This window comes from Vanellus vanellus (genome assembly GCF_965231255.1).
Source record: "Vanellus vanellus genome assembly, contig: HAP1_SCAFFOLD_2312, whole genome shotgun sequence".
In the NCBI taxonomy this organism is placed as follows: Eukaryota; Metazoa; Chordata; class Aves; order Charadriiformes; family Charadriidae; genus Vanellus; species Vanellus vanellus.
The window spans coordinates 1-12,780 of NW_028127160.1; the positions used below are offsets into that span (position 1 = coordinate 1).

At 67.8% G+C, this 12,780-nt stretch overlaps 1 protein-coding gene across 1 annotated transcript; it reads right to left on the reverse strand.

Moving 5' to 3' along the window:
- Positions 1 to 527: 527 nt before the first annotated feature.
- Positions 528 to 11,408, reverse strand: LOC309685446 (phosphofurin acidic cluster sorting protein 1-like; the record flags this gene model as incomplete). The annotated part of the gene is made up of 7 exons (XM_082501212.1): positions 528 to 593; positions 2,425 to 2,500; positions 6,179 to 6,339; positions 9,426 to 9,485; positions 9,610 to 9,681; positions 9,770 to 9,861; positions 11,267 to 11,408. Coding segments are annotated over 7 exons (669 nt in total), but the record flags the coding sequence as incomplete, so codon positions are not given.
- Between the last annotated feature and the right edge of the window lie 1,372 nt (positions 11,409 to 12,780).

Here is a 12,780-nt window from a genome sequence, read left to right on the forward strand (position 1 = left end):
GGGTTGGGAGGTTTTGGGGGGTCTTGGGGGGTTTAGGGTGTAGGGGGGGTTGGGGGGGGTTTTGGGGTGTAGGGGGGGATTTGGGGGTTTTGGGGGTCTTGGGGGGGGGTTGGGGTGTAGGGGGGGTGGGGGGTCTTGGGGGGTCTTGGGGGGGTTTGGGGTGTGTGGGGGGTTGGGGGGTTTTGGGGGGTCTTGGGGGGGTTTGGGGGGGGGTGGGGGGTCTTGGGGGGGGGTTGGGGTGTGGGGGGTTTGGGGGGTCTTGGGGGGGTTTTGGGGTGTAGGGGGGGTTGGGGGGTTTTGGCGGGGGGATTTGGGGGTTTTGGGGGTCTTGGGGGGGGGTTGGGGTGTAGGGGGGGTGGGGGGTCTTGGGGGGTCTTGGGGGGGTTTTGGGGTGTGGGGGGTTTTGGGGGGTTTTGGGGTGTAGGGGGCGTTGGGGGGTTTTGGGGGGGTTTTGGGGTTTTGGGGGGTCTTGGGGGGGTTTTGGGGTGTAGGGGGGGGGGTGGGGGGTTTTTTGGGGGGGGTCTCACCAGCCCCTCGGGGTCCTGCCCCCCCTCCTCGGGGGGTCTGCGGCCGCCCTTGGCCCCGACCTCCGCCTGGGGGGAGAGGGGGGTGCGCTCGGCCCCACAGCCCCCCCACATAGGGGGGTCCCCCTAAACCCCCCCCCATAACCCCTCCAGTGCCCCCCATTACCCCCCAGACACCCCCACTGCCCCCCATGAGCCCCCCAGACACCCCCATAACCCCCCCACTGCCCCCCAGACACCCCCAGTGCCCCCCATAACACCCCCAGTGCCCCCCATAACCCCCCCAGACAGCCCCATAACGCCCTCAGTGCCCCCCACAATACCCGCAGTGCCCCCCATAACCCCCCAGACACCCCCAGTGCCCCCCATAACCCCTCCAGTGCCCCCCATAACCCCCCCAGACACCCCCATAAACACCCCACTGCCCCCCATAACCCCCAGTGCCCCCCCACAACTCCCCCAGTGCCCCCCATAACCCCCCCAGACAGCCCCATAACCCCCCCATTGCCCCCCAGACACCCCCAGTGCCCCCCATAACCCCCCAGTGCCCCCCACAACTCCCCCAGTTCCCCCCATACCCCCCCAGACAGCCCCATAACCCCCCAGTGCCCCCCATTGCCCCCCAGACACCCCCAGTGCCCCCCATAACCCCCCCAGACACCCCCATAACCCCCCAGTGACCCCCATAACCCCTCCACTGCCCCCCATTGCCCCCCAGACACCCCCAGTGCCCCCCATAACCCCTCCACTGCCCCCCATAACCCCCCCAGACACCCCCATAACCCCCCCCAGACACCCCCACCACCCCCCATAACCCCCTCAGACACCCCCATAACCCCCCCAGACACCCCCACCACCCCCCATAACCCCCCAGACACCCCCATAACCCCCCCAGACACCCCCACCACCCCCATAACCCCCTCAGACACCCCCATAACCCCCCCAGACACCCCCACCACCCCCCATAACCCCCCCAGACACCCCCATAACCCCCCCATTGCCCCCCCGACACCCCCAGTGCCCCCCATAACCCCTCCAGTGCCCCCCATAACCCCCCCACACACCCCCATAGCCCCCCCACTGCCCCCCATTGCCCCCCAGACACCCCCATAACCCCCCAGTGCCCCCCATAACCCCCCCAGACACCCCCATAACCCCCCCATTGCCCCCCAGACACCCCCAGTGCCCCCCATAACCCCCCCAGACACCCCCATAACCCCCCCATTGCCCCCCAGACACCCCCACCGCCCCCCATTACCCCCTAGAAGCCCCCACTGCCCCCCATAACCCCCAGTGCCCCCCATAAGCCCTCCACTGCCCCCCATAGCCCCCCCAGACACCCCCATAACCCCCCCCACTGCCCCCCATGAGCCCCCCAGACACCCCCATAACCCCCCCACTGCCCCCCATAACCCCCATTGCCCCCCAGACACCCCCAGTGCCCCCCATAACCCCCCCAGACACCCCCACAAGCCCCCCAGACACCCCCATAACCCCCCAGTGCCCCCCATAAGCCCTCCAGTGCCCCCCATAACCCCCCCAGACACCCCCATAACCCCCCCACTGCCCCCCATTGCCCCCCAGACACCCCCAGTGCCCCCCATAACCCCCCCATAACCCCCCCATTGCCCCCCAGACACCCCCAGTGCCCCCCATAAGCCCTCCACTGCCCCCCATAACCCCCCCAGACACCCCCATAACCCCCCCACTGCCCCCCATTGCCCCCCAGACACCCCCATAACCCCCCCCAGACACCCCCACCGCCCCCCATAACCCCATAGAAGCCCCCAGTGCCCCCCAGAACCCCCCCCAACACCCCCAAACGCCCCCCAGAATGGGGCTGAAAGACCCTCCCAGTTGCTCCCAGTAACTCCCAGTGCCCCCCCCCCCCTTCACTGACCGGGGGGGGCCCCTCGCGCCCCGGACTGCCCATCTCGGTCTGGGAACTGGACTGGGAGAGACCCTCGAAGAAGGGGCTGTGGGGAGAGGGGACAGCGATGGCACCGGGGGGGGACGTGGGGACACGGCTGGGCACTGGTGGCACTGGGACACGGGGACATGGGGGCACTGGTGGCACTGGGACACGGGGGGCACCAGGACACAGTTGGGCACTGGTGGCACTGGGACACAGGGACATGGGGGCACTGGTGGCACTGGGACACGGGGACTCAGGGAAATGGGGCACTGGTGGCACTGGGACACGGGGACACGGGGGCTCTGGTGGCACTGGGACACAGGGGGCACCAGGACACAGTTGGGCACTGGTGGCACTGGGACACAGGGACATGGGGGCACTGGTGGCACTGGGACACAGGGACTCAGGGAAATGGGGCACTGGTGGCACTGGGACACGGGGACATGGGGGCACTGGTGGCACTGGGACACAGGGGGCACCAGGACACAGTTGGGCACTGGTGGCACTGGGACACGGGGACACTGGGACATGGGGACTCAGGGAAACAGGGGGCACTGGTGGCACTGGGACACGGGGGGCACCAGGACACAGTTGGGCACTGGTGGCACTGGTGGCACTGGGACACAGGGACTCAGAGAAATGGGGCACTGGTGGCACTGGGACACGGGGGCACTGGTGGCACTGGTGGCATGGGGGGCACCAGGACACAGTTGAGTGCTGGTGGCACTGGGACACAGGGACATGGGGGCACTGGTGGCACTGGGACACGGGGACAAAGGGAAACAGGGGGCACTGGTGGCACTGGTGGCACGGGGGGCACCAGGACACAGTTGGGCACTGGTGGCACTGGTGGCACTGGGACACAGGGACATGGGGACACTGGGACACAGGGGCACTGGTGGCACTGGGACACGGGGGCACTGGTGGCACTGGTGGCACTGGGACACAGGGACATGGGGACACTGGGACACGGGGGCACTGGTGGCACTGGGACACAGGGACATGGGGACACTGGGACATGGGGGCACTGGGACACGGGGGCACTGGTGGCACTGGGACACAGGGACACTGGGACACAGGGGCACTGGGACACGGGGGGCACCAGGACACAGTTGGGCACTGGTGGCACTGGTGGCACTGGGACATGGGGACACTGGTGGCACTGGGACATGGGGACAGTGGATGATGATGGCAGTGGGACACAGGGACATGGGGACAGAGAGGACATTGGTGGCACTGGGACACGGGGGTCTGGTGGCACTGGGACTCGGGGAAACAGGGGGCACTGGTGGCACTGGGACACAGGGACACAGTGGACAATGAAGGCACTGGGACATGGGGACACAGGGACACAGAGGGCACTGGTGGCACTGGGACATGAGGTACTGGTGGCACTGGGACATGGGGACAGAGGGGGCACTGGTGGCACTGGGACAGAGGGAACACTGATGGCACCGGGGGCAGAGGGTGGGCGTTGCTGGTGTAGTGTCACCCGGGGGAGGTGCCACCCCAGACCCACAGGTGCCACCCCAGACCGAGGGGACACTCAGGGGAGGTGACACCCCCGACCTAGAGGAGGTGACACCCCAGATGTGGCAGAGGTGCCACCCCAGACCCAGAGGTGCCACCCCAGACCCAGAGGTGCCACCCCAGAGCCAGGGGACACCGGGGCAGGTGCCACCCCAGACCCAGAGGTGACATCCCAGACCCACAGGTGCCACCCCAGACCCATATGACACTTGGGGGAGGTGACATCCCAGACCCAGAGGTGCCACCCCAGAGCCAGAGGTGCCACCCCAGACCCAGGGGACACCGGTGCAAGTGACACCCCAGACCCAGAGGTGACATCCCAGAGCCAGGGGACACCGGGGCAGGTGCCACCCCAGACCCAGAGGTGCCACCCCAGACCCAGAGGTGCCACCCCAGACCCATATGACACTCGGGGGAGGTGACATCCCAGACCCAGAGGTGCCACCCCAGACCCAGAGGTGCCACCCCAGACCCATATGACACTTGGGGGAGGTGACATCCCAGACCCAGAGGTGCCACCCCAGAGCCAGAGGTGCCACCCCAGACCCAGGGGACACCGGTGCAAGTGACACCCCAGACCCAGAGGTGACATCCCAGAGCCAGGGGACACCGGGGCAGGTGCCACCCCAGACCCAGAGGTGCCACCCCAGACCCAGAGGTGACATCCCAGACCCAGGGGACACCGGGGGGAGGTGCCACCCCAGACCCAGAGGATGTGACACCCCAGATGTGGCAGAGGTGACATCCCAGACCCAGAGGTGCCACCCCAGACCCACAGGTGCCACCCCAGACCCAGAGGTGCCACCCCAGACCCAGAGGTGACATCCCAGAGCCAGAGGTGACATCCCAGACCCAGGGGACACTCAGGGGAGGTGACACCCCCGACCTAGAGGAGGTGACACCCCAGATGTGGCAGAGGTGAAATCCCAGACCCAGAGGTGCCAACTCAGACCCACAGGTGCCACCCCAGAGCCAGAGGTGACATCCCAGACCCAGGGGACACCGGGGGGAGGTGCCACCCCAGACCCAGAGGTGCCACCCCAGACCCACAGGTGCCACCCCAGAGCCAGGGGACACCGGGGCAGGTGCCACCCCAGACCCAGGGGACACTCAGGGGAGGTGCCACCCCAGACCGAGAGGTGACACCCCAGACCCAGAGGTGCCACCCCAGACCCAGGGGACACCGGGGCAGGTGCCACCCCAGACCCAGGGGACACTCAGGGGAGGTGCCACCCCAGACCGAGAGGTGACACCCCAGACCCAGAGGTGCCACCCCAGACCCAGGGGACACCGGGGCAAGTGACACCCCAGACCTAAAGGATGTGACACCCCAGATGTGGCAGAGGTGACATCCCAGACCCAGAGGTGCCACCTCAGACCCACAGGTGCCACCCCAGAGCCAGAGGTGACATCCCAGACCCAGGGGACACCAGGGGGAGGTGCCACCCCAGACCCAGAGGTGCCACCCCAGACCCAGAGGTGACATCCCAGACCCATATGACACTTGGGGCAGGTGCCACCCGAGACCCAGAGGTGCCACCCCAGACCCAGAGGTGCCACCCCAGAGCCAGGGGACACCGGGGGGAGGTGCCACCCCAGACCCAGAGGTGCCACCCCAGAGCCAGGGGACACTGGGGGGAGGTGCCACCCCAGACCTAGAGGAGGTGACACCCCAGATGTGGCAGAGGTGACATCCCAGACCCAGAGATGCCACCCCAGACCCAGAGGTGACATCCCAGAACCAGGGGACACCGGGGGGAGGTGCCACCCCAGACCCAGAAGATGTGACACCCCAGATGTGGCAGAGGTGACATCCCAGACCCAGAGGTGCCACCCCAGACCCACAGGTGCCACCCCAGACCCAGAGGTGCCACCCCAGAGCCAGGGGACACCGGGGGGAGGTGCCACCCCAGACCCACAGGTGACACCCCAGACCCAGAGGAGGTGACATCCCAGACCCAGAGGTGCCACCCCAGACCCAGAGGTGCCACCCCAGACCCAGAGGTGACATCCCAGACCCAGGGGACACCAGGGGGAGGTGCCACCCCAGACCCAGAGGTGCCATCCCAGAGCCAGAGGTGACATCCCAGACCCAGGGGACACCGGAGGGAGGTGCCACCCCAGACCCAGAGGTGCCACCCCAGAGCCAGAGGTGCCACCCCGCCGTCCCCGGGGGGTGTCCCCCGTCCCCATCCCCCCCCCCCCTCACCGCAGTTTGGGTTTGGGGGTGCTGAGGACGCTGTCGGTGTCATCGAGGTCGGCGCCGCTGTCACTGGGGTTGAAGATCTCGAGGGTGTCATAGAGCTCGTCCAGGTCCTCGGCCACCTCCCGCATGCGGGCGTGGGACACGTGCTCCAGCCCGAAGCCCACCTGCGGGGACAGTGCCACCGTGGCCACCACCTGCCACCCCCGCGGGGACATGGGGCACCCATGGCCACCATCCCTGTGGTGACACGGGACACTCACGGCCACCACCATGGTGACATGGGACACCCACAGACATCTGCCACCACCGCAGGAACATGGGACACCCACGGCCACCACCCCCGTGGTGACACAGGACACCCACGGCCACCACCACGGGGACATGGGACACCCACAGCCACCATCTGCCACCACCACGGTGACATGGGACACCCATGGCCACCACTCCTGTGGTGACACAGGACACTCATGGCCACCACCCGCCACCACCACAGTGACATGGGACACCCACGGCCACCACCCCCGTGGTGACACGGGACACTCATGGCCACCACCTGCCACCACGGCCACCACCCGCCACCACCACGGGGACATGGGACACCCACGGCCACCATCTGCCACCACCACAGTGACACGGGACACCCACGGCCACCACCCGCCACCACCACAGTGACATGGGACACCCATAGCCACCACCCCCGTGGTGACATGGGACACTCACGGCCACCACCACGGGGACATGGGGCACCCACGGCCACCACCCCCATGGTGACACAGGACACTCATGGCCACCACCTGCCACCACCACGGTGACACGGGACACCCACAGCCACCATCTGCCACCACCACGGTGACACAGGACACTCATGGCCACCACCCGCCACCACCACGGTGACATGGGACATCCACGGCCACCACCCCCGTGGTGACATGGGACATTCATGGCCACCACCTGCCACCACCACGGGGACATGGGACACCCATAGCCACCACTCCTGTGGTGACACAGGACACTCATGGCCACCACCTGCCACCACCACGGTGACACGGGACACCCACGGCCACCACCACGGGGACATGGGGCACTCATGGCCACCACCCCCGTGGTGACACGGGACACTCATGGCCACCACCTGCCACCACGGCCACCACCCGCCACCACCACGGTGACATGGGACACCCACGGCCACCACCCCCGTGGTGACACGGGACACTCATGGCCACCACCTGCCACCACGGCCACCACCCGCCACCACCACGGTGACATGGGGCACCCATGGCCACCACCCCTGTGGTGACACGGGACACCCACGGCCACCACCCGCCACCACCACGGTGACACGGGACACCTCTGTCACCCCCTGCCAATGCCACCAACACTGTGTCACCCAGTGCCACCTCCTGTCACTCCCTGTCACCCCCCCCAGTGCCACAGGTCACCCCTGTCACCCTCCCGGTCCCATGGGACACCCTGTCACCTGCTGCCACCTCGTGTCACCGCCTGCCACACGGTGCCACCCCCACCATCCCCCGCCACCCCATGTCACCCTCTGCCACCCCGTGTCACCCCGTGTCACCCCATGTCACCCAGTGTCACCCCCACCACCTTGTGCCACCTCATGTCACCCCATGTCACCCTGTGCCACCCCCTGCCACCTTGTGTCACCCTGTGTCACCCACTGCCACCCTGAACACCCTCTGCCACCTCATGTCACCCCGTGTCACCCAGTGTCACCCCCACCACCCTCTGCCACCTCGTGTCACCCCATGTCACCCAGTGCCACCTCGTGTCACCCCGTGTCACCCAGTGTCACCCCCACCACCCTCTGCCACCTCGTGTCACCCAGTGTCACCCCCACCACCCTCTGCCACCCCGTGTCACCCCCTGTCACCCTCTGCCACCTTGTGTCACCCCGTGTCACCCTGTGGCCACTCCATGTCACCCAGTGCCACCCCCACCACCCTCTGCCACCTCGTGTCACCCCATGTCACCCAGTGCCACCTCGTGTCACCCCGTGTCACCCAGTGTCACCCCCACCACCCTCTGCCACCTCGTGTCACCCAGTGTCACCCCCACCACCCTCTGCCACCCCGTGTCACCCCCTGTCACCCTCTGCCACCTCGTGTCACCCCGTGTCACCCTGTGGCCACTCCATGTCACCCAGTGCCACCCCCACCACCCTCTGCCACCTCGTGTCACCCCGTGTCACCCCATGTCACCCACTGTCACCCCCACCACCATCTACCACCCCATGTCACCCCATACCACCCAGTGCCACCTCATGCTACCCAGTGCCACCCCCTGCCACCTTGTGTCACCCTGTGTCACCCACTGCCACCCTGAACACCCTCTGCCACCTCATGTCACCCCGTGTCACCCTGTGTCACCCTGTGCCACCCCCACCACCCTCTGCCACTTCATGTCACCCCGTGTCACCCAGTGTCACCCCCACCACCATCTACCACCCCGTGTCACCCCATGTCACCCTGTGCCACCCCATGTCACCCTGTGTCACCCAGTGTCACCCCCCCCACCCTCTGCCACCCCGTGTCACCCCCACCACCCTCTGCCACCCTGTGTCACCCCGTGTCACCCAGTGTCACCCCCACCACCATCTACCACCCCGTGTCACCCCATGTCACCCTGTGTCACCCAGTGTCACCCCCACCACCCTCTGCCACCCCATGTCACCCCATACCACCCAGTGCCACCTCGTGTCACCCCGTGTCACCCCATGTCACCCAGTGCTACCCCCACCACCCTCTGCCACCCCGTGTCACCCCGTGTCACCCTGTGCCACCTCACGTCACCCAGTGCCGCCCCCCCCACCCCATGTCACCCCGTGTCACCTCATGTCACCCTGTGTCACCCCCCCACCCTCTGCCACCTCGTGTCACCCCATGTCACCCAGTGCCACCCCGTGTCACCCAGTGTCACCCCCACCACCATCTACCACCCTGTGTCACCCCCTGTCACCCTGTGCCACCTCATGTCACCCCGTGTCACCCAGTGTCACCCCCACCACCCTCTGCCACCCCGTGTCACCCCCACCACCCTCTGCCACCCCGTGTCACCCCATCACCCAGTGTCACCCTGTGGCCACCTCACGTCACCCAGTGCCGCCCCCCCCACCCTCTGCCACCTCGTGTCACCCCGTGTCACCCAGTGCCGCCCCCCCCCCCCCACCCCGTGCCGTGTCACCCGGTGTCACCCGGTGCCACCCCCCCCCAGCACCCATGGGTGCTCCTACCTCCTCCGACACCTTGAACCTCTTGAGCAGCGCCACGAACTTCTGCTTGATATTGGGCTGCTGCGGGGACACGGGGGGGTCAGGGCCACCCATGGGTGCCCCCCCAGCACCCATGGGACCTCGACCCCCCCCCCAGCACCCATGGGACCCCCCCCCCCAGCACCCATGGGACCCCCTTCCTCACCCGGGTGGAGGCCATCAGCTTCCTCCGCGTCTTCTTCACCTTCGGCAGCTCCTCCTCCTCGTAGAAGAGGTCCTGGGGGAGACGGGTGACGGGGAGGGGGGTGGCACCCATGGGTGGCACCCAAGGGTGGGGGGGGTGGGGGGGGGTCAGCAGCACCCACTTGGCCGTGGAGGGCGTCATCGCTGCCCTCCTGCTCCGAGGAGAAACTCTCCTCCTCCTCCTCCGAGTAGTTGTCGATGTCGGGGGAGCGGTCTTGGGGGGGGGTGGGGGGGGGGGAAGAGAGGGGGCAGCACCCAAGGGTGCCACTTAGCACCCATGGGGGGGCTCCCAGCACCCATGGGTGCTCTCACAGACCCCCCCCAAAGCCACACATCCCATCACACAGCGGGTTCTTCCACCCCCTCCCCAGCACCCAACGGTGACACCCATCACCCCCATCACCCAGAGGGGGGTGTTACCCCCCTTAGCACCCATGGGTGCCCCCCCCCACCCCCTCCCAGCAGCACCCATGGGTGCTCTCACAGACACCCCCAAAGCCACACAGCCCATCACACAGCGGGTTCTTCCACCCCCTCCCCAGCACCCAGGAGCCCCCCCAGCACCCAAAAGCGACACCCATCACTCAGAGGGGGGGTGTTACCCCCCTTAGCACCCATGGGTGCCCCCCCCCTCCCAGCAGCACCCATGGGTGCTCTCACAGACACCCCCCCGAGGCCACACATCCCCGCAGACACCCCCTCCCCATCACCCAGGAGCCCCCCCAGCACCCAGAGGGGGGGTGTTACCCCCCTTAGCACCCATGGGTGCCCCCCCCCTCCCAGCAGCACCCATGGGTGCTCTCACAGACCCCCCCGAAGCCACACATCCCCGCAGACACCCCCTCCCCAGCACCCAGGAGCCCCCCCAGCACCCAAAAGCGACACCCATCACCCAGAGGAGGGGGGTGTTACCCCCTTAGCACCCATGGGTGCCCCCCCCTCCCAGCAGCACCCATGGGTGCTCTCACAGACCCCCCCGAAGCCACACAGCCCATCACACAGCGGGTTCTTCCACCCCCTCCCCAGCACCCAGGAGCCCCCCCAGCACCCAGAGGGGGGGTGTTACCCCCCTTAGCACCCATGGGTGCCCCCCCCCCCAGCAGCACCCATGGGTGCTCTCACAGACCCCCCCGAAGCCACACATCACTGCAGACACCCCCTCCCCAGCACCCAGGAGCCCCCCCAGCACCCAAAAGTGACACCCATCACCCAGAGGGGGGGTGTTACCCCCCTTAGCACCCATGGGGTGCCCCCACCCCACCCCCCAGCACCCATGGGTGCTCTCACAGACACCCCCCAAAGCCACACATCCCATCACACAGCGGGTTCTTCCACCCCCTCCCCAGCACCCAGGAGCCCCCCAGCACCCCCATCACCCAGAGGGGGGGTGTTACCCCCCTTAGCACCCATGGGTGCCCCCCCCCTCCCCCAGCACCCATGGGTGCTCTTACAGACACCCCCCCGAGGCCACACATCCCTGCAGACACCCCCTCCCCAGCACCCAACGGTGACACCCATCACCCCCATCACCCAGAGGGGGGGTGTTACCCCCCTTAGCACCCATGGGTGCCCCCCCCCACCCCCTCCCAGCAGCACCCATGGGTGCTGGGGGGGCTCACCCGAGAGCTTGCCCTTGGCCTCCTGGTCGACGGGTTGGCTGGAGAGGGAATTCACCCGGATTTCGGCCACCGGCACCGCCGTCTCCTTCACCGCCCGGTGCAGCACCAGCGCCAGCGCCCCCTCGCTGGGGTGCTGCAGCACCTATGGGTGGGGGGGGGGGGTTGGGGTGGGGGGGGGGTTGGGGGGGGGCACACTCTGCACCCACTTACTGCTGACACAATTTTGGGTTTGGGGGACCCCCCCCAGCGGGACATAGGGCACCCTGAGCCCCCCCCAAAATGGGTTAATGAGGCTTAAGGGACCTCAATTAAGACTAAGGTGACCCCCCCCCCCCCCCCACCCAGCACCCTGACCCCCACCCTGACCCCCCCCCCGACCCCCCCCCAGCCCCACTTTAACCCTATAAATGACACCTATAGGGACCCCCATATGTGCTGCGGAGCCCCATAGAGCCCCCCCCAAATACAAAGGTGCCCCCCCCCAGGGGCTCCCCAGCACCCAGGGACCCCCCCCCTCTTTTGGGGGGGCACCCTGACCCCCCCCAGCCCCCCCCCCGCCCCATGGGGCACCCTGACCCCCCCCTAGACCCACTTTAACCCTATAAATGACACCTATAGGGACCCCCATATGTGCTGCGGAGCACCATAGAGCCCCCCCCAAATACAAAGTGCCCCCCCCCAGGGGCTCCCCAGCACCCAGGGACCGCCCCCTTTTGGGGGGGCACCCTGACCCCCACCCTGACCCCCCCCCCCCCAGCCCCATATTAATGACACCTATAGGGGACCCCCATATGTGCTGCGGAGCCCCATAGAGCCCCCCCCAAATTCAAAGGTGCCCCCCCCAGGGGCTCCCCAGCACCCAGAGACCCCCCCCCTTTTGGGGGGGCACCCTGACCCCCACCCTGACCCCCCCCCAGCCCCCCCCAGCCCCATATTAATGACACCTATAGGGGACCCCCATATGTGCTGTGGAGCCCCATAGAGCCCCCCCCAAATTCAAAGGTGCCCCCCCCCAGGGGCTCCCCAGCACCCAGAGACCCCCCCCTTTTGGGGGGGCACCCTGACCCCCCCAGCCCCCCCCAGCCCCACTTTAACCCTATTAAGGACCCTTCAGACCCCCCAATTCACCCCAAAGTGCCCTCCCAGGGGCTCCGCAGCACCCAGGGACCCCCCCCCATCTTTTGGGGGGGGGACACCCTGACCCCCCCCACCCCATCCTGACCCCCCCCTCGCCCCATGGGGCACCCTGACGCCCCCCAGCCCCCCCCAGCCCCACTTTAACCCTATTAAGGACCCTTCAGACCCCCCAATTCACCCCAAAGTGCCCTCCCAGGGGCTCCCCAGCACCCAGGGACCCCCCCCATCTTTTGGGGGGGGGGCACCCTGACCCCCCCCACCCCACCCTGACCCCCCAGCCCCCCCCCCGCCCCACTTTAACCCTATTAAGGGACCTTTCAGGCCCCCAATTCACCCCCAAAGTGCCCTCCCAGGGGCTCCCCCAGCACCCAGGGACC